The 22,994-nt window shown below is 45.1% G+C and overlaps 1 protein-coding gene across 3 annotated transcripts; it reads right to left on the bottom strand.

The window, feature by feature from the left end:
• Positions 1 to 638: 638 nt before the first annotated feature.
• Positions 639 to 22,467, bottom strand: LOC142311099 (oocyte zinc finger protein XlCOF8.4-like). Of its 3 annotated transcripts, XM_075349201.1 has the most exons (6): positions 22,051 to 22,086; positions 10,175 to 10,200; positions 8,467 to 8,516; positions 4,968 to 5,138; positions 4,763 to 4,886; positions 639 to 3,149 (listed from the first exon to the last, which is right to left on the bottom strand). In XM_075349201.1, the coding sequence occupies exons 4-6, from the start codon at positions 5,043 to 5,045 to the stop codon at positions 2,191 to 2,193; spliced, it is 1,161 nt and encodes a 386-aa protein (XP_075205316.1). In that variant the 5' UTR covers positions 5,046 to 5,138; positions 8,467 to 8,516; positions 10,175 to 10,200; positions 22,051 to 22,086; the 3' UTR covers positions 639 to 2,190. The 3 variants fall into 3 exon arrangements, with proteins under 3 accessions (XP_075205316.1, XP_075205315.1, XP_075205317.1); XM_075349200.1 differs by lacking the exons at positions 8,467 to 8,516; positions 10,175 to 10,200 and adding an exon at positions 22,360 to 22,467 and having other exon boundaries at positions 22,051 to 22,208; XM_075349202.1 differs by lacking the exon at positions 10,175 to 10,200 and having other exon boundaries at positions 22,051 to 22,125.
• Positions 22,468 to 22,994: the final 527 nt, after the last annotated feature.

Raw genomic sequence — 22,994 nt, 5'->3', positions numbered from 1 at the left:
GATGTGTGTCACTTACAACTTGACCCCAACGACAGATTGTGAGATATATTGAAGCGTGTGTAGCGGGCTTTAGTGTACCATCTCACTAAACGACGTACCAGCAATTCCGACCACAATATGACCTGGTCAGGATCGCTGGTGCGTCGCTACATGGTCGCTGGTGGGCTGTCAATCACGCAGATCTCACCAGCGACCAGCCACCAGCCCGCAGCGACTCGTGGAAACGATGCTGCGCTTGGTAACCAAGGTAAATATCGGGTAACTAAGCAAAATGCTTTGCTTGGTTACCCGATATTTACCCTGGTTACCAGCGCACACCGCTTAGTGCTGGCTCCCTGCACTTGTAGCCAGGGTACACATCGGGTTACAAAGCAAAGCGCTTCGCTTAGTTACCCGATGTGTACTCTGGCTACGTGTGCAGGGAGCCGGCACTGGCAACAGCATATGCTAGTAACCAAGGTAAATATCGGGTAACCAAGCAAAGCGCTTCGCTTAGTTACCCGATGTGTACCTTGGTTACCAGCGTCCGCAGCTTCCAGAAGCCGGCTCCCTGCACATTTAGATCGTTGCTCTCTCGCTGTCAAACACAGCGATGTGCGCTTCACAGCGGGAGAGCAACGAGCAAAATATGAACCAGCATTGTGTGTAACACTCAGCGATTTCACAGCAGGGGCCAGGTCGCTGCTTTGTGTCACACACAGCGAGATCGCTGATTGGGTCACTGGTGCGTCACAAAACCTGTGACTCAGCAGCGATCTCGCTATGTGAGAAGTACCCCTTATACTCCTGGGAAGATTAACTAACTTGAATATTTTGCACTTGTGATTAGAGATAAGCGGACCCATGGAAGTTCGTTTGGCAGGTTCAACCGGACTTTAGATACAGTTCGGTTTGGGACCTGAACTTGACCTGAACCTCAATGGAAGTCAGTAATTGGGCAGTTCAGGTCTTTGCCCATATGCGGCCAGCCATAAACAGATCACTTCCGGGAGAGGGTGGGCAGCGTTCTTCCATTTTTTTTGTTTGGTGCACACCACATCATGCTGTTGTTACCCCCAGTACGAGTCAAACACTGCAAGCGGCTCACATTTGGCTGAGGACCGAGCGTACCCGAGCACAGCGGTGCTTATGCAAGTGGTTTGCATACGTAGAGCAGCCAAACTCCGAAACCGAACTCCGTTGTATTTTTTATTTTTTTTGTATAATCTGTTTGGCTCTAACACTGAACCTCGGGTTCGCTCATCTCTGCTTGAGGACATTCTTTTTCACTGTAGAATGATGGTCTGAAGGGCAGCAATAATGGCTTCTCTAAAATCACTGCTGATGTCTTTCTCCTTGGAATTGTGCTATTACATGCCTGAATGCTCCAGACCTGGCTGCTAATTACCCTCTTAATTCCTATAGAAGTATTGATGGTATACTTCGCTTTCCACACACTGTTTCTCCATTTTGGACTAGTTTTGTTAAATACATAAAGTGACAGTTCATCTGATGTCATAATTACCTCGTTTTAAAACTTTTTAAAATTTAGATTAGTTTTAGAATCTCCTGATACATAAAATGATAGAAGTGAAAGAGGGTGTACTTGTTTTTTCCCATGACTTACGCCACAGCAGAAATCTTACTCCAGTCCATGGCTTGTCAAGAATTAGAAGAGCTGTGGCGTCATGCCCCAACTATGCCCATTTTTTGCAAATCTGGGAGAAAGACATGAAAACACCAGAAGTCACAAAAATGTTGCGACTTTTCAAAGCAATTTACACCAGAATTTTGGTAACATTAATTTAATGATTCGGCTTGTGTTCTATTTAACTCCAGATTTTAAACCATCCACATCATAGGATGGAGGCTACGTGTTGTGCTCCCGCTGCTCAGTGTTTGTACCTGTGAGCTGCCCAGTATTTAGTAATATCTTGCAAAAGCTAAACTTGCTCCATCTGCAAGAAAAGAGTAAAGTTACCACTAAGTCAGGGTCTTGTAGCCAAATGTTCAAAACCATAATCTCATGGAACAGATTTGCAATTATTTTATGTTTAGGCTGTCCGCTGTTTACAGCTAAAATACTTGTCACGACGACGACCGGCTTGGGATATTGTACAACCCTTGGATTTAAGTACCCATGATGGACATGCCTATCTTCCAAATTTCTCAAGTTTTGTTGACAACTGTAAAATTAATAAAGTATCAGTTTCATACTAAGAATACAGCTTCTCTTCTATGAATGCGGCGATGTGCAGTAAGATGAGCGCTACAGCTAAAACACTTCCCACATTCCGGGCAATTAAATGGCTTCTCTCCCGTGTGAACCCTACTATGTATGGTGAGATGCGTCTTTCGTCTAAAACTCTTTCCACACTCATTGCAGGAAAATGGCTTTTCATCTGTATGTATTTTCTGGTGTCTAACACGGTTAGAGTTGTTTGAGAAATACTTTCCACAGACGTTGCAGATATAAGGTCTCCTGACTGTGTGAGCGTTTTCATGCTTCAAACAATCTTCATGGTTAGCAAAGCGTTTCCCACACTCAGAACAAGCAAACGGCTTCTCTATGGTGTGGCTTTTTAGGTGACTGCTAAGGTATGTGCTGTTGCTAAAACACATCCCACATTCCGGACAAGAATGAATCTTTCTCCCACCGTGAACTCTTTGATGAAGAATAAGCATTGAGTCGGAGGAAAAACATTCTCCACATTCAGAACAAATAATAGAAGGTAGCTCTTCTTGAACAGCGTCACTTTTATGAAGATTAACATTGCTAGTGTAATAATTTTGGTATTCAGATGTGATATCTATAATGTCGGGTGCTTGGTCAGTGGAGGAGTAATGAGTTTGCTCTATAAAGGTCTCAGTATCCGTGATATTTTCTTCTTCATAAGAGACCGATTCTTCCTTAATATCAAGTGACGGATAAAGCTGAATATTGTCTGCATAAGTGTCGGTGTCATCTCCATCTTCACCTGAAGCAGATTCCTCCTTAATGTGAATAGTAGGATATTGTATATAAACGTCATTGTTTGATAGATTTTCACCACCATCCAAAAAATGTATTGGTTCAGATGGATATTGTGTGGATTCGTTAACATCTGTGGTTATGAGGTTTGTGCTTCTTGGTAAGGACAATTTTTCTTTACTTTCGGCTTCATAAATACCTTAATTTAAAAACAAAATTAAAAAAAAGGTCAACAATGAATACTAATCAAGTGTATGTAGCATGTTGGTGGACACAGAGGCCTCTATAGCTTGTCAAGGATCATCTAAACTCCAGAGTACTGTTTTGATTCAGTGGAGTGGGGATATATATGGGCAGTATTGCAAAAGAAGGGATTTGGGCCAAAATTCATAGCTTGGGTTCAGTTGTTGTACAGAGCTGCCATGGCAAGAGTGAGAGCAAATGATGTTCTGTCTGATAGATTGGAGTTGTTTAGGGGAGCCAGACAGCGCTGCCTGCTGTCTCCTCTAATATTTGCGATAGTTATTGATCCACTGGCCTGTATAGCGAGAGCCCATCCAGGTCTAGAGGAGTTTCAATACGGAAGAGAAGAAGAAAGAATAGCGCTTTATGCAAATAACGTATTGTTACTTCTTGTTAAGGCTGAGAATTCACTACTATGTGCCCAAAATATAATTGAGGAGTTTGGGGTCTATTCAGGTCTAAGGATATATTGGGGAAAATCTGCAATGATGCCTCTGAGTCATGATGTTGCTCGGGCCTCCTCTGCTTTCTTTAATATTCCAGTGGTTCAGGAATTTAAATACTTGGGCATAAATTTCTCCACTAACCCGGCTGACTATACAGTGTGTCCACCGCCATTAACTGAGAACGGCGGCAGCTATAGGCATAGAAGTGGTGTCTAGGTGTAGTGAAGTAGCTATGTGCTACGCAATGAAACCACCTATAGGGCCACCTGGTGGAAAACAACAGAGTTAGCATTTATATCTCGAAAACGGAATGAGATAGAGAAAAAAAGTGAATTACAAAGTTGTAGGGCATCATCAATTCAATAACTGATCTCTGGGAAAAGGTAGGCAACTCGATAGACAGAGTACTCAATGTTGATATATGCTTGAGCCCGAAATTGGGCATCTTGGGAGTAGTAGGAAAAGAGGTACATCCTGCTGCTACACAACTCGCAGTATCGAAAATTGTGTAGCAGACGAGGAAACGATTGGTCGACACTGGGTGGCCGCTAGCCCACCTGGGATGTCCGAGATAATTGCCAGCCTAAATAATAGGCTAATATGATTTCAAAAAAAAAAATCCAGAGTGCTTTCTCCCAGCTCAACATTATGCACTAAAGTGGAAAGAATAGATTCTCCTATCTCAACACTATGCTTGCACTTTCCTATCACCTGAAGAAAGTCACTCAACTAGCACTCCTTTCAAAAGCTTCCTATCCCAGGTAAGGTGGTTTTGATGGCTTGTCCCCAAATGGCCTAATGGTCGTCAGCTGTGCAGTGGAGAGGAGACCAATGGAATAATAATAACACCAACATTCTGCTGCACTGGAGGTGATGGATATACAGTGCTGGGATGATAGCCATACACAGGTAGTAAACACATTGCATATGTACTGACTGCATCTAAAGAATTAAGAAGACAATGCTGAACGTATGAGTAAGGGCTAAGCTAGAAGCCGCAAAATTATTTTTATTGAATTTGAGTAACTGCTCATAATTAAGAAACCGGTTCCCAACTGGCTCATCAAAGTCCATCACAAACATGTACTGTATATGCAATGTTAAAGGATTGTTCTCCTCTTACCTGGTGATATGTGAAGCTGGTGATACTCCATCATGAAGTCCTTGTACAGATCTATGTGTCCTTCTAAATACTCCCACTCCTCCATGGAGAAATAGACGGTGACGTCCTCACACCTTACCGCAACCTGACACACAATAACACAGTCATGATTCCGATACTTTCAGTAGTGTTACTGTGTATCACCAGTATTCCCGGCAGCGCTCACCTCACTACTCAGCAGCTCAATGATCTTGTGGGTGAGTGCCAGGATCTCTTTTTCTGTGTTCCCGTTATCAAACACCATAATGGACTGCTGGATCCTGCTGCACCCTTGGGTCAAACGGGAGCAGCTGCTAGGTGTCACATATTTACCACACTTGTTCACAACGGTACAATCCTATTAATCAAAAGCAACACTATAAAAGAAAAGTTATAAGCAGAACAATATGAACAATAGACAGTGTTCAGCATAAATAAGCACACCCCATTTGAAAAGTAACATTGTGATCAATATCTCACTGAATGTGCAAACTTTTGACAAGACTGAGTTTCATAGAACATTTTTTACCCATAACATAAAAGTAAAGCTAAATTACTTTCAGAATGCTCATTTTTACTAGTTGATGCAGAACTGAATACACCCCACATCAAAAACGACTACAGCTAGTATTTTGTATGACCTCCAGTACCAAGCCTTCTAGACATGGAATGAACAAGGTGGCCACATTGCATAATCTCTCTGTTTCTATTCTTCAAAAATAACCTCTAGAGCAGTGTTTCTCAACTCCAGTCCTCAAGACCCACCAACAGGTCATGTTTTCAGGTTTTCCTCAATCAGATTTTCAGGATTTCCTTAATGTTGCACAGGTGATGGAATTATTCCCTGTTTAATATTGAGGAAAACCTTAAAACATGACCTGTTGGTGGGTCTTGAGGACTGGAGTTGAGAAACACTGCTCTAGAGCCTGGATGCTGGATGGCGTGATGACAACTCGTCTCTTCAGAATTCCCTACAGGTGGCCGGTTGGGTTCACATCAGGAGACATTTTTAGCCACTGAATCCCTTTCATGCTGTCCTTTTTTTTTTTAGAAATACAGCGCTGGCCTTAGATATGTGTTGGATCACCATATTGGAAAACTGCACATTCAGAAGGGGCACAGAGTGATGGCAGCATCTTCTCTTTCAATATAGAGCAGGACATCTATGAATTCATGATGGCATCAATGAAATGTAGCTCCTCGACACCAGCTGCACTTATGAAACCCCACATAACGACACTGCCACCACCATGGCTCACTGTAGGTACCATGGTTTCTTTATACTCCTCACCTAGTCTAAACTTAAGTTTTGTTCCCAAGGTGTTCATTGGGGTGTTCTCATTTTTGCAACATGGTCTTAAAAGAATCTGTTAGGAAAACTGGGAAAAACAAGAAATCTTGTTGGCAATCAATGTTGCAGTATGGTATTTTATAGAAAATGTTGATTCTGAAACCATTCCTGAACAGTTTTCTATCAAGTCTGTTGGGGTGTACGCATTAACACTTAGCATTATAAGCATATGGCTATGTGCACACGCTGTGTTTGTGTTGCTTTTTTTGGTGCAGTTTTGTTGTCAGAACTTTCTCACTTTTGACTTTCCAGCAAAGTCTATCAGAAGTCAGATTTGCTGTGTGCTGTTTGTCAGCAGTTTTTTTGACAAAATGTTGTGACAAAAAAGAAACAGCATGTTCATCAACTTTTCTCACTCATTGAAATCAATGAGGGGTTGAAAAACGGATGGCAAAACGCATGGTTACAAATTGTTTACGTTTTGCATGTGTTTTACCTGCAGTTTTGTCAACAAAAACGCAGCTCACGAATGACAAAATCAATGCTGGAGTGATTTTGGGGTGTCGGTGTCTCTCTCTCAGAGCTTCATATTCACTGATCACCTGGCGGCTGTCACACTGCTCCTGCGGCAGCTCTTTGTTCTTCCCAAGCCGGACACTTATTAGGCTCATACATAATCACTGCATCCCATACTCACCGGCGGCTGTGATTGGTTGCAGTCAGACGCGCCCCCACGCTGAATGACAGCTGTCTGACTGCAACCAATCACAGATGCCGGTGGGTGGGTCAATAGCATACAGTGAATTAAATAAATAATTTTTAAAAAAAACAGCGTGCTGTCCCCACCAATTTTGATACCTGGCCAAGATAAAGCCCCACAGCTGGGGGCTTGTATTCTCAGACTGGGGCTCTCCCCAGCCTAAAAATATCAGCCAGCAGCTGGCTGGAATTGCCACATCCATTAGATGTGACAGTCCCGGCACTTTAGCCAGCTCTTCCCAAATGCCCTGGTGTGGTGGCAATTGGGGTAATGAGCAACCCAAAGCAGTCACTAAGTCCTAGATTAGTCATGGCGGGAGTCTATGAGGCACCCCCTCATCACTAATTTATAAGTGAAAGTAAATAAACAAAATAAATAAATGAAGTGGTGAAAGAGTGTGGCTTTTTTGTCTTTTATTTCAAATAAAGGATTTTTTGGGTGTTTGTGTTTTATTTACTTTCACTTACAGATTAGTGATGGGGGAAGCTTCAAAGACACTATGGTAGGGCTAAGTAACAGCTGTGGGCTGTTACTAACTCCTTATTACACCGATTGCCACCACACCAGAACAACGGGAAGAGCCAGGCCCAGTGCCAGAATTGGTGCATCTTTTAATGCGTCACTTCTGGGGCAGGTGTGGGCTGCTATTGTTATGCTGGAAAGGGCCAAATAACGATGGCCCTTCCCACCGTAATAATATCAGCCCCCTGTTGTCTGCTGTACCTTGGCTGGATTTAGAAAAATGGGGGGGACGCCATGTCATTTTAAAAAAAATAAACCAAATCATTTTTAAAAAAGCATGGGATCCCTTCTATTTTTCATAACCAGCCAAGGTACAGTAGACAGCTGAGGGTTGTATCCTGCAGCTGCTGCTCTTCCTGTGCTGGATATGAAAAATGGGGGGGGGGGGGGGACATGCCACGTCATTTTTTTTACCCCCCCCCCCAAAAAAAAACCAAACAGCTGTCCAAGCTGGCTATCCCTCTATCAAGCTTTTCTGTTATTTCTTTCTATTCTATATGTTCTTTCTAATTCTAGATTCTACATGATTAACAAAAATACGGCAAAAACGCACCATCATTACAAGGATTTTTTTTTTTACATTTCCAGGCTCTCTGTGACAAGGTGCAGTTTTGGTTGCAGTTGTGTGCAGAAAAAAACGCAGCGTGCGCATGTCGCCTAACAGTAATATAGTATGATAAACAGGGTTTTCCATACTCTAGACAACTTTCTGTTTGTCTGTGTGACTGCAGACTTCCAAATTGTGACAGTGTGTATTGTTCAAACTGTCATGATCCCCTGTATTACCAGTGCGAAGGGACGGTCATGTGACTGCAAGCGATTTCACATGCCAACTACATTCTCATTCACTTCTCTTAATGTTGTCTCAACATAACATTGACAAGAAGAGATGAGCATTTAATTGTCATGTGATGGAAAGGATGCAAATCGCATCTACTGGAGAATCCACTTGTAAACTTCTGAATACAAACAAGTAATACTACTCCTACAGAAAAAATGTACCCAGCTTACATAAAAGAGACATTTGTGATATTATTAAACTTCAAGTGACTGAAAAAGTGAAGCCAAAAATGGTGAAACTATTTTCTTATCAACTAAATATAAAGATGTTACCTTGTGTTCTATTTCGGTTTCTGAGGATAATGAGACCACAGAAAAATCTTCTGTAAAGAACAAAAAGTAGGATTCTAGGCCTCAAAAGAAAGTGTTAAATGACAAGAATTCCTTTTGTATGCATAGTGATAAGGAAAATAAAAATATTCAACTTTTTTTTTTTAACTACATGTACCATAACAAGTCTAACTTCACCACCAGACGCTCTAGTGAAGGCAAGGTAGTCGCTTAGTCCTGCCCCTCCAGGGTGAGCCCGGACCTTAAACGCAGTGGGTCCACAATCACCAGCATGGCAAGTGCATTATTCCAGCCTTTCAGTATTATACTGATATTAGATTCTGACTCTGGCATGTGTATATTACAGACATGGAAACAATCCATTGGCTAATTGCACATTTGTAATGGGGTTCGGGCAATGGGCTGACTCTCCCTCTGTTAAAGGGAACCTGTCATCAGAAATTTAGCTATAAAGCTAAAAGTTCCCCCCTCTGCAGCTCCTGGGCTGCATTCTAGGAAGCTTCCTATAGTTTTTGTGGCCCCTTTTATTCCAAAATAAATACTTTACAAACTTGTACCTTTTCGTATGCAAATTTGTTAAATCTTCCATGGGGGCGGGCTGCCTGATGTACGTTGCTGTCCTCCTGCCGATTTACGCCGCCCCCGAACGCTGAATTTCAAACCTCAGGACGCCGCCCCTGGGCGCCCGTGTGCACGTGTGACCGCTAGTGACACTTTGCGCGGGCACGAGGTTATGGGCGGCGCTGTGAGTGTCATCAGCAAGTGCCGCCCATAACCTCGTGACCGCACTTTCCCCTGTTCCTCCAGCGTTCTGCGCAAACGCTCGCTGGCCAGATGACCGGACGTCACCTCCTTCCCATCCTGCTCAGCAGCAGGAAATAGATGGGAGGAGCGGACGGAGCAGTCGGTGCCCGCGCAAAAGCGTCACCAGCGGTCACACGTGCACGCAGTGCACGGCACCGCTACAGTAGCACAGCGCATGCGCGGGACCACGGGCGCGAAGGGGCGGCGTCCTGAGGTTTGAAATTCAGCGTTCGGGGGGCGGCGTAAATCGGCAGGAGGACAGCAACGTACATCAGGCAGCCCGCCCCCATGGAAGATTTAAGAAATTTGCATACGAAAAGGTACAAGTTTATAAAGTAATTATTTTGGAATAAAAAGGGGCCACAAAAACTATAGGAAGCTTCCTAGAATGCAGCCCAGGAGCTGCAGAGGGGGAAACTTTTAGGTTTATAGCTAAATTTCTGATGACAGGTTCCCTTTAAATGCCCTAATGCTGCTGTGACATTACGCACAGAACCTCAGAGATTAAACTGTTGCAGTCAGTATTCTCACCAGCCTCCTGCTACTACTACGGCTACAGAGCCAGGGCATAAGCAATAAAGATGACATATACATAACAAATCACTAATTAACAAGTGCTCATAACGGACATATACACACTAAGGAGTTAAACTGTAAGTCATTTTCTGAACACAAATCTCCTTTAACCCCTTCCTGCCCTGTGCCGTGTATACGCAAGGTACCTAACGCGAGCCGGCATACTCTGCAGAAGTTAAACTTGCACCATCAGCAGCTGTCACATTCTTAATGGCAAAGCTAGACGCATAGTAAAAGGATATGGACACCTCTAGGGTACACTTTTCTTTGGTTTAATGTATGCAATTTTTACAATTGTGTTTCATTATACCTTTTGAATTATTTGGCTTCTACAATCTGTGGAAATTACAAAACATAAGACACTACATAATGAAGTAACAGTGAATCCACCAGTGAACTTGTTCTTATGGCAAGGTTTGCAGTCCTAATCGCTCTTAGATCGCTGTTAAATTCATCTAAGCTGGTGTAAAACAACACATTTAAAGGAATTCTCTGAAAATGTATTGCACATTTCAAACTTCAACTGACCCTAGTCTCAGGCCATGAGTCAAGTTAGGTATGGGGAAATACCCTTCATATGGCAACAGAGAAGGGAAACCAAGTGTCTAGGGAAGAGGGAGATGGTGGCCCCTGACCAAACCTTCCACTGGCCCTATAGCTCCCATGACCACCTTAAATAGGTTCCGCACCTATGAGCTAAGCAGGACACCTGACCCTGCGTCGCCCTAGAACTGAGCCCTAGGTACAAAATGGATGGGATGAGCGCTTGGTTAACTCAACTAAGCTCTGAAAAAGACACACGGAGCACAGACAGGAACAACATAAACAACTTATCTCCAGGAAGACTCAGGAAGAGATGCAGGAACGATCGATAAAGTTTCATCAGATGGACACATTCAGGGCCTGCGTAGGTGTCTAAGTCTATCACAAGCAAAAAACAAGGGGAAAAGACAAGGGAAGTGCTGCTGATTAACAGCTGAAAGATGAAGAAATCCGCAGGGTGCTAAAGAGTAAGGGATAAACCCCAAGCGGGGAAAAGGGTAAGTCAGGGAGCAGCATGTGTAGCCAAATGCTGCGACCTTCTACAGCCGGACACCACATGACTCTCTGTCAAGCGTGACACATCCATGACAGTACCCCCCTTCTATGAGTGATCTCTGGACACTCAGGACCATCTTTATCTGGCTGGGAAGCATGAAATAAACAAACCAATTTTGTGGCGTTCACATGCAATGCTGGATCCCGCATCTGCTCTTCTCTTCTGGGCCATATCCCCTCCAACTGCACCAAATATTGAAGGGAAAGGCGTAAAAAATGAGAGTCAACAATCTTTGCTATTTGAAGTTATAAATTGCCATTAACCATGATTGGGGTTGATGGCAAGGGGGACGGCTCCAAGGGTACCACATATGTTTTGAGCAGTGACCTGTGGAACACATTGTGGATCCAAGGAGCCAGAGGAAACTCCAGACGAAATGCTACTGCGTTAATGACGGTGGTTGATTTATAGGGACCAATAAACCTAGGCCCTAGCTTCCAGGAAGCAATCTTCAACTTAATATTCCTGGTAGACAGCCACACAGTCATTCACACTTAGCTCTGGACCTTGCAAGTGTTTTTGTCAGCTATATGTTTGGATCTGTCTGCGCTCAGTTTCAATTTACTTTGAACCCCTTGCCACATAGAAGAGAGCGATAAGGCAAAACACTCCTCCTCAGTGACTACGAGGACCATCTACCAGTAAAGGTACCAAATTGTAGATGAAAACCGTATGCATCAAAGAATGATGACTTGCTAGTAGACCCATGGTGACAATTGTTCAAAGCAACTTTGGCCAATGGTAACATACCCAATCCTCATGGTTCTCGGACACAAAGCACCTAAGGTAAGTTTCCAAATTTTGATTTATTTGATTTGGTCTGACCATTTCACTGAGGATGGAAGGCAGAAGAGAAAGACAACTGCATCCCCAGTTGCGCACAAAATGCTTTCCAAAATATGGAAACAAACTGGGTTTCCCGATCTGCAACCACATCGGAAGGGTTCCCGTTAAGCTTCACAAGCTCACTGATGAACACCTGAGCCACAGTCTTGGCATTGGGAAGTGCTGGTAACGGGATGAAATGTACCATCTTACCACAACTACTAAAACCAGTCTTTCCCGAAGACAAGAGTTAGGTCAGTAATGAAATCCATGGATAAATGCGTCTATGGTCTATTTGTAATAGCCAATGGCAGGAGAGATCCCATTGGATGAGTATCCGATACCTTGGAGCATGTGCAAATATTGCAAGCAGACACACAGTCAACCACATAATCATGCAACCTCGATCACCATAAATGATGAGAAAGGAGGTCCGATGTTGTTTTTCTACCTGGATGACCCGTACGTACAGTATTGTGATATTCCCCAATTAATTTGAGGTGTAAATTAGGTGGCACAAATAACCTCCCTGAAGGGCAAGAAGCAGGGGCGTCCCCCTGAGCCTCCAACACCTCCTCTTCTAGGTCTGTAAATAAGGCCAAGACGACCACCTTCTTCTGCAAAATGGGTACAGGGTTCACATGATTACTACCACCAGGGAAGCCCTGGGACAATGTATCTGCTTTGATGTTCCCTGGACTGTAAAGCTGGGGTCACACTAAACGACAGCAACAGCGACAACGATGTCGCTGTTACGTCACCATTTTCTGTGACGTAGCAGCGACCTTGTAAGTCGCTGTTATGATCGCTGCTTAGCTGTCAAACACAGCAGCCGAAGCAGCGATCATAACGACACACGTCGCTCTGCTGCAACATGTGCAGAGGGCAGGGAGCCGCGCACACTGCTTAGCGCTGGCTCTCTGCTCTCCTAGCTACAGTACACATCGGGTTAATTACACGATGTGTACTGCAGCTACATGTGCAGAGAGCAGGGAGCCGCGCACACTGCTTAGCGCTGGCTCCTTGCTTTCCTAGCTACAGTACACATCAGGTTAATTACACGATGTGTACTGCAGCTACATGTGCAGAGAGCCGGAGCCGGCAGCACAGGCAGCGTGAGAGCGGCGGAGGCTGGTAACGAAGGTAAATATCGGGTAACCACCTTGGTTACCCGATGTTTACCTTGGTTACAGCTTACCGCAGCTGCCAGATGCCGGCTCCTGCTCCATGCTTGCTTCATTTCGTCGCTCTCTCGCTGTCACACACAGCGATCTGTGCGTCACAGCGGGAGAGCGACGACCAAAAAATGAAGCTGGACATTCAGCAACGAGCGGCGACCTCACAGCAGGGGCCAGCTCGTTGCTGGATGTCACACACAGCGACAGCGACGTCGCTGCAACGTCACAGAAAATGGTGACGTAGCAGTGACGTCGTTGTCGTTGTCACTGTGTGTGACACCACCTTTAGTGACAGTAAAATTAAACCTGGTGAAAAACAAAGATCATCTAGCCTGCCTATGATTGAAACATTAGGAAGACTCGAGATGCAGGTTTTTATGGTCTATGATTACAGTAATGGGATGAATTGCCCCTTCCAGTCAATGGCGCCATTCCTGGAAAGCTAACTTAATTACCAATAGTTATCTATTGCCAACATCATAGTTTCTCTTGGTCAAAGATAATTTCTTGGAAAAGAAAGCACATGGACGCCATTTAACAGGAGACGGACCTTGTGACAACACAGCCTAAACTCCCACCTCAGATGCATAAACCTCTACGATAAAAGTCTGTGAAACATCAGGCTGAATCAGTATAGGTGCATTGGAAAAACATCTCTTTAAAGAAAAAAAGCATGCTGGGCAGAGTGCAACCATTCAGAAAAATCCAACCCTTTTTTTGTCATGTACTGACAAAAAAGGAGAGGTTTGAGAGGTTTCAAAATTACCGAAAATTTTTTCCTCTAAAAGTTGGTAAATCCTAAAAAGCGCTACAATTCTTTCAGGTTTTCTGCACTATCCCAGTCAATTACCACACAGACCTTCTCTGGATCCATCCGAAAACCCGAAGCAGACTACAGGTACCCCTAAAATTACACCTCTTGTACTGTGAAAACACACTTCTCCAGTTTGGCATACAGTTTGTTATCTCTTAAAACCTGTAATACATGTTTTACATGTACCTAATGTGTCTCCATATCGGGTCAGTAGATCAAAATATCATCCACATAAACCATCACAAACCTGCCCACCAAATGGTGAAAAATATCATTCACAAAGTGTTGGAAAATAGCAGGGGTATTATAGTGAGAGCAAAGGGCATGACCAGACTTTTACAATGCCCCTCAGGTGTATTGAAAGCCATTTTCCATTTATCCATTTCTATGATTCTATCCAGATTGTAAGATCCACTTAAGGGGTACTTCTCACATAGCGAGATCGCTGCTGAGTCACTATTTACCCGATATTTACCTTGGTTACTAGCGTACACCACTCTCAGGCTGCCAGTGCCGGCTCCCTGCACACGTAGGCAGAGTACACATCGGGTAAATAAGCGAAGCGCTTTTCTTTATTAACCTGATGTGTACCCTGGCTACGAGTGCAGGGAGCCAGCGCTAAGCGGTGTGCGCTGGTAACCAAGGTAAATATTGGGTAACCAAGCAAAGCATTTTGCTTAGTTACCCGATATTTACCTTAGTTACCAAGCGCAGCATCGCTTCCACGCGTCGCTGGGGGCTGGTCACTGGTAAGATCTGCCTGATGGCAGCTCACCACCGACCACATAGCGACGCACCAGCGATCCTGACCAGGTCATATCGTGGTTGGAATCGCTGGTACGTCGTTTAGTGAGACGGTACCCTAAGTCCAACTTTGAGAACCACTTATCTCCTACAATCTGGTTGAATAAATCTGGAATCAGAGGGAGAGGATAAGGGTCTTGGTTGGTAATCTGATTCAACTCCCAAAAAACCTAACAAGGGCGGAGACCTCCGTCTTTCTTCTTAACGAAGAAGAACCCTGCCACCACGGGTGAAGGGGTGGGTCTAATATGTTCCCTTCTCCAAACTATCAGCAATATAATCTTTCATGGCTTGTCTTTCTGGACCAGAAAGTTTATATAGTCTGGATTTGGTTAGTTTTGCTCCAGAAACAGATTAATGGGGCAGTCGTATACACGATGGGGAGGCAAATTCTGACACCCCCCCTCTCTGAAAATACATCCTCAAAACCCGACAAAAATGCCGGTAAGGTCTCGGTAGTGACCGCAGAGAGAGAAGTGTTCAGGCAATTATCAAGACAGTCATTTTCGCACTCCACAATTTTCCTAGATTTCCAATCCACTACAGGATAATGTTTCACCAACCAAGGTAGACCCAATACAATAGAAGAGGAAGGGCCTCCAGAACATAACAGGAAATTACTTCACAATGCAAGGGTCTTACACTCAGTCTTGTAACATGTACAATCTGTCTCAGGCATTCCTGGGTAAGCAGCATTGAGTAAATGGCATAGATGTAAATGGGATTAGCCTGCCAACATACTGCAGGTAAGGCTAAGTTCACATTTCCGTTGATTTGTATCAGTCACATGCGTCGCTTGACGCATGTGACTGATGCGCTGTTCAACGCTGTACAACGGATGACAAAGAACAGAATTCTTTGTCGGATTCCGTTGTGTGCGGGGGGCGGAGTTCGGGGGCAGAGCCGAGCGGGGGGCGGGGCCAGGCGCTGAGGATGTCAGTGGAAGTGCTGCGGTCTGCATGGCTGGGGACAGGTGAGTGTATCTGTGAGTGAGTGAGTGTGTGTATGTGCATGTATGTATGTATGTATGTATGTGTGTGCACATGCAAAGTGCGGGAGGGGGCGGAGCCGAGCGGGGGGCGGGGCCAGGCGCTGAGGATGTCAGTAGAAGTGCTGCGGTCTGCATGGCTGGGGACAGGTGAGTGTATCTGTGAGTGAGTGAGTGTGTGTATGTGCATGTATGTATGTATGTATGTATGTATGTATGTGTGTGTGTGCACATGCAAAGTGCGGGAGGGGGCGGAGCCGAGCAGGGGGCGGGGCCAGACGAGGGTGTCAGTGCTTGTCTGCATGGCTGGGGACAGGTGTGTGTGTGTGTGTGTGTACATACATGTGCGGAGTGCGGGAGGGGGCGGGGCCGAGCAGGGGGCGGGGCCAGACGAGGGTGTCAGTGGCAGTGCTTGTCTGCATGGCTGGGGACAGGTGTGTGTGTGTGTGTGTACATACATGTGCGGAGTGCGGGAGGGGGCGGGGCCGAGCGGGGAAGTGTCGGCCTCCCTGCACACGTAACCAGCCTAAATATCGGGTAACAGCAAAGCACCCGATGTTTACCTTGGTTACCCGATATTTACCTTGGTTACGGGCCTACACCGCTTAGCGCTGGCTCCTTGCACCGTAACCAGGGTAAATATCGGGTAACCAACCAAAGCTGGTGACGTGTGCAGGGAGCCAGAGAGCATGCGCAGCGAAATCCGACGGATCTCGCTGCTCAAAAAACGTTACATGCTGCGTTCCTCCCGCCCGGCGGTCAGTCGTTCCACGACTAATCAGTCGGGCGGAGGGTGCAACGCAGCATCATCAGTCACAATCCGCTGCTCATACAAGTCTATGGGAGCGGCGGAATCCGCTAAACGGATTCCGCTGTTTACAAGAGCAGCGGATTGTGACTGATAGATTTTAGCGGAAATGTGAACTTACACTAAGGCTAAGTTCACACATCCTGTGTTTTCAATCCGTCAGGTCCGTCAGCAACGGATCAGTCATTTTCAAGATGTCAACTGATGCAACTGATGTGTTTTTCACAGGATTCCTTTCACAGGAATCCTGTGAAAAAACGGATCAGTTGCGTCCGTTACATCCGCTGTGCGTCCGTTTTTTGACGGATCAGTCATGATCCGTCTGTGTTTGGGACAGCCCAGTGGGCGTGCCAAGCATGCTGGGCATGCTCAGTAGAGCATGACGGAATCCTGCGCTGGATTCCGTTGTAAGACGGATTACGACGGAATCCAGCACCATAGACATGCATTACAAGCTTGACGGATGGCGACGGATTCCTGCGCGGCGCGTTAATTTTGACGGCCCGAAAAACGTTACATTCTGCGTTGCTCCCCGCTCGGCGGTCAGTCAAAAACGACGGACCGCGACGCAGCGGATGCAACGCAGGGTCATCAGTCGCAATCCGTCACTAATAGAAGTCTATGGGGAAATACAGGATTCCTGCAAAATATTTTGCAGAAGTCCGTAATTCCTCAAGGCTACGGATTGTGACTGATGCAAAACACAGGATGTGTGAACTTAGCCTAAGCCTATGAGTTTTTACAAACAGAGCATCCACCATGCTGACTCCTGCTCCACTGTCCAAAAACACAGAAATTTTCTCAGTAATGCTCTCTAGCGCCACATCTACTGTCAAGACAAACCGAGACTTACATGTAGAAGACAAACACACACCCTGAATGCCCACCATCACACCACCAAGGGTCAGTCAAGCCCCAGATGTTTTTTTTTACTTAGCAATCGAGGGGCAGGTTCCAATTAAATGACCTTTTTTACCACAAAAAAAAGAACAAAAAAAAACCCAAAGCGCTTTTTTATGGCGGATGTCAGTGGAAACGTGAAGTAGTGGCTCCTCCTGTGCTGGTAGGATCTCCAGGGAAAGTGGTCTAACTATTCTATCTCGGAGGCATCTATCCACATGTATAGCCCAGGCCATGGCGGCCTAACATGGTCTGAGATGTTTCATAAATCACCAAGGTATCCTTCAAACTCTCTGAAATTCCTTGGCAAAACTGGCTTCTAAAGCCCGCTTTACACGCTGCAATGTATCTTACAATGTGTCGGCGGGGTCACGTCGTAAGTGACGCACATCCAGCATCGTAAGGTACATTGTAGTGTGTGACAGGTACGTGCGATTGCGATTGAACGTTAAAACGTTCATCGCATACACATTGTACCTGTCTCTAGAATTGCACGTTAGATTGTTCATCGTACCCGAGGTAGCACAAATCGCAGTGTGTGACACCCCGGGAACGATTAACAGATCTTACCAGCGTCCTGCGGCTCCTGGCCCACAATGCGGAAAGAAGGAGGTGGGCGGGATGTTTACGTCCCGCTTAGCTCCGCCCCTCCGCTTCAATTGTCGGCTGCCGTGTGACGTCGCTGTGACGCCGAACGTCCCTCCCACTCCAGGAAGTGGACGTTCGCCGCCCACAACGAGGTCGTATGGACGGGTAAGTACGTGTGACGGGGGTTACTCGTATGTGCGGCACATTCAACAAATTGAACGTGCAACACATACGATGGGGGCATTGCAAATCGCATACGAAATTGTATGCGAAATTGCAACGTGTAAAGCTGGCTTAAGAGCCGGGTCATTCCACTTGGTGTCGATTGCCAATCTACAAAATTCAGAGCAATAAGTCTTCACCGACTGATTTCCCTGCTGGCGTGACGCAGTCTAGGCTCCGGCAAAGAGACTCACTCATGATCATCATAGATGAGGCCTAAAGACTCAAAAATGGAGGCAACCAGAGCCATGTGGCAAAGAGAAAATATAGTATTGCGGATCCCCCTGTAACAGAGGGATCACAATCCCCACTCACTGCTCCTTATCAGAGACATCACAGGGGAGTAAGGCCGAAGCCTAAAGTACAATCAACCAGCGTCCTTGAACACCAAGAGTTTGTCTGTTTCCCCTGTAAACTTGTCTGGGAGAGCAATCTTGGGCTTTGGGTGGGTCTGCCAATCCCAGAATCTCCAAAATAGTGAGTCTGTGACCGCTGCTGCTGAACAGCTATCCTAAGATCTGTTACCTCCAGGGACAGACCCTGAAGCCGCTCAGCCGGAACAATGACAGGATCCATGGAAAAACAAAGAAAAAAAACCCCACAACAACCCCCCTAAAAAAAACCCCGCTTGTCAGTTTTTTTTGTTTTTTTTATGCGGCTGGTGAAAATGTCATCCTATCTAAGGGAATGTACCCAGAAAACGTCGAGAGGGACGGGAGACTCTGTGTCTAGGGAAGGGGGAGCTGGTGACCCCTGACCAGGCCTATCGCTGGGCCCTGGCTTCTCTCACTGCCCTAGATAGGTTCCGCACCTATACACCGAACAGGATACCTGGCCCTAGGCTGACCCTGATCTGGGTCCTAGGTAGGGAGTGAATGGGATGAGCTCAGTGTCAATTCCACTAGGAGCTAAAGGACACAGAGAAAACAAACAAGGGAAAATAACAAACAACTTATCTCCAAGAAGATACAGGGAAAGGGACTGCAAAATGCAACAAAGTTACTCTAGATGATTGCAAGCCAACTGCTTGCACTCAGGATCTGTAGGTAGAGCTATCACCAGCACAGACCAGAAGGAAATGAGGGAATTTAAGGGCACAAAGGGAAGTGCTGATGGAAAAAGCTGAAAGGGTGAGGAACTAGGCAGGATGCTAAAGGGATGAACACCAAGCAGAGGACATACATAAGATACCATATACACCAAACAGGAATAATAGGTCAGGGAGCAGTTTTCCCAGCCAAATGCTGCGACCTTCTATAGCCGGACACCACAGGACTGTCTGTCACCTGTGACAGTAATAGAACAATTAGTCACTACTCTCTTCACCATAGCACATAATCCGTTACATAATAGTAATTAGTCATTACTCTGAGGAGGGGGTCTTTTCACCATAGCACAGAACCTGTTACATAATAGTAATTAGTCATTACTCTGAGGAGGGGGTTTCTTCACCATAGCACAGAACCTGTTACATAACAGAACAATTAGTCATTACTCTGAGGAGGGGGTTTCTTCACCATAGCACAGAACCTGTTACATAATAGTAATCAGTCATTACTCTGAGGAGGGGGTTTCTTCACCATAGCACAGAACCTGTTACATAACAGAACAATTAGTCATTACTCTGAGGAGGGGGTTTCTTCACCATAGCACAGAACCTGTTACATAACAGAACAATTAGTCATTACTCCGAGGAGGGGATCTTTTCACCATAGCGGATAACCCGTTACATATAATAGTAATTAGTCGTTACTCTGAGGAGGGGGTCTCTTCACCATAGCACATAACCTATAGTAGAATAATTAGTCATTACTGTGGGGAGGGGGTCTCTTCATCATAGCACATAATCTGTTACGGAATAGTAATCAGTCATTACTCTGAGGAGGGGGTTTCTTCACCATAGCATATAACCTGTTACGGAATAGTAATTAGTCATTACTTTAAGGAGGGGGTCTCTTCATCATAGCACATAATCTGTTACGGAATAGTAATCAGTCATTACTCTGAGGAGGGGGTCTCTTCATCATAGCACATAATCTGGTACGGAATAGTAATTAGTCATTACTCTGAGGAGGGGGTTTCTTCACCATAGCACATAATCTGGTACGGAATAGTAATCAGTCATTACTCTGAGGAGGGGGTTTCTTCATCATAGCACATAATCTGTTACGGAATAGTAATCAGTCATTACTCTGAGGAGGGGGTTTCTTCACCATAGCACATAATCTGTTACGAAATAGTAATCAGTCATTACTCTGAGGAGGGGGTTTCTTCACCATAGCACATAATCTGGTACGGAATAGTAATTAGTCATTACTCTGAGGAGGGGGTTTCTTCACCATAGCACATAATCTGGTACGGAATAGTAATCAGTCATTACTCTGAGGAGGGGGTTTCTTCACCATAGCACATAATCTGGTACGGAATAGTAATTAGTCATTACTCTGAGGAGGGGGTTTCTTCACCATAGCACATAATCTGGTACGGAATAGTAATTAGTCATTACTCTGAGGAGGGGGTTTCTTCATCATAGCACATAATCTGGTACGGAATAGTAATCAGTCATTACTCTGAGGAGGGGGTCTCTTCACCATAGCACATAATCTGGTACGGAATAGTAATCAGTCATTACTCTGAGGAGGGGGTCTCTTCACCATAACACATAATCTGGTACGGAATAGTAATCAGTCATTACTCTGAGGAGGGGGTCTCTTCACCATAACACATAATCTGGTACGGAATAGTAATCAGTCATTACTCTGAGGAGGGGGTCTCTTCACCATAACACATAATCTGGTACGGAATAGTAATCAGTCATTACTCTGAGGAGGGGGGTTCTTCACCATAGCACATAATCTGTTACAAAATAGTAATCAGTCATTACTCTGAGGAGGGGGTTTCTTCACCATAGCACATAATCTGGTACGGAATAGTAATTAGTCATTACTCTGAGGAGGGGGTTTCTTCACCATAGCACATAATCTGGTACGGAATAGTAATTAGTCATTACTCTGAGGAGGGGGTTTCTTCATCATAGCACATAATCTGGTACGGAATAGTAATCAGTCATTACTCTGAGGAGGGGGTCTCTTCACCATAACACATAATCTGGTACGGAATAGTAATCAGTCATTACTCTGAGGAGGGGGGTTCTTCACCATAGCACATAATCTGTTACGAAATAGTAATCAGTCATTACTCTGAGGAGGGGGTTTCTTCACCATAGCACATAATCTGGTACGGAATAGTAATTAGTCATTACTCTGAGGAGGGGGTTTCTTCACCATAGCACATAATCTGGTACGGAATAGTAATTAGTCATTACTCTGAGGAGGGGGTTTCTTCATCATAGCACATAATCTGGTACGGAATAGTAATCAGTCATTACTCTGAGGAGGGGGTCTCTTCACCATAGCACATAATCTGGTACGGAATAGTAATCAGTCATTACTCTGAGGAGGGGGTCTCTTCACCATAGCACATAATCTGGTACGGAATAGTAATCAGTCATTACTCTGAGGAGGGGGTTTCTTCACCATAGCACATAATCTGGTACGGAATAGTAATCAGTCATTACTCTGAGGAGGGGGTCTCTTCATCATAGCACATAATCTGGTACGGAATAGTAATCAGTCATTACTCTGAGGAGGGGGTCTCTTCACCATAGCACATAATCTGGTACGGAATAGTAATCAGTCATTACTCTGAGGAGGGGGTCTCTTCACCATAGCACATAATCTGGTACGGAATAGTAATCAGTCATTACTCTGAGGAGGGGGTCTCTTCACCATAGCACATAATCTGGTACGGAATAGTAATCAGTCATTACTCTGAGGAGGGGGTCTCTTCACCATAGCACGGAACCCCTTATATAATACCGTTGAACAATTAGTCATTACTCATCAGTAATTATTCCTCTTCCTTTCCTAGGAAGGGGCCAGAAACCTAGTAGTCACCCACCTCTCCAGTCAGCAAACAGATTATCTCTAGGGTGATGTTAAAGATCCTTTCCATCATATAAATTCTGTCCTCCATCTTCCCAGTGAAAGTCATGTGATCCATACGAACACTGAATAAAGGGGTCTCACATTGACAGGTGGAAGTAATGCACTGCCTTCCTGTAAAATAAAGACAAGCATTTAATCAATGTGAGTGTGAAGAATAGAACAGGTTCTGGTGTGCAATGTTCATGACTACAGAATAATGAGATGAAATGCACTTCCCATACTCTTTATCATAGCAACACATGTAAGAGAGAAAGACCAGTACCAGAGTCCCCTGGAGTAATCCTCAAGGGTTATAGCTCCCTTTCTTTATCACCCATCTGTGACATGAGCACGTCCTGGAGAGGAGGAAGACAACTTCCGGTCTGCCGGTGTTTCATTTCCGGTCTGCGTTCCACGGTAATGACCACTATGCGTTCCGGCGCCCTTCTGGGGGGGTTTTGCGTTTCACAGGATTTATTTCCCAAGCTATGAATGCCATGCGGGAGCACGGCTGTATGGAGAAATCCTCAACTGTCCTCCGGAATTGGCCCGACGAGTTACAGTGTGTGCGGACTCTTCGTTATCATAGAAGAAAATGGGGAGAAGTGTTATTAAATCATATGTGAATGTACACTGCTATGGAGAGTGCCTTGTCTACTGGGCGGGGGTCGCTAGTGCTAGTTACTATAGCAACCAACCCTGCCAAGGAACATGGCCCCTTCCCAAACCCAGAGCTATCTAATGCCTGACAGACACCAGTAGCAATGCCCCATTGGGGCTCACAATCTAAACAACCTACCTGTATGTCCTTGGCATGTATCTCTACAGATGTGTGTATATATATATAATATACACACACACACTCACACACACACCTCCCACAGAGAAGAGAGCCTTTGTGCATACATACTTATACAA

Source organism: Anomaloglossus baeobatrachus, chromosome 5 (assembly GCF_048569485.1).
Source record: "Anomaloglossus baeobatrachus isolate aAnoBae1 chromosome 5, aAnoBae1.hap1, whole genome shotgun sequence".
Classification (NCBI taxonomy): Eukaryota; Metazoa; Chordata; class Amphibia; order Anura; family Aromobatidae; genus Anomaloglossus; species Anomaloglossus baeobatrachus.
The sequence above is the reverse complement of the archived record's forward strand: the minus strand, read 5'-3'. Positions and strand labels throughout refer to the sequence as shown.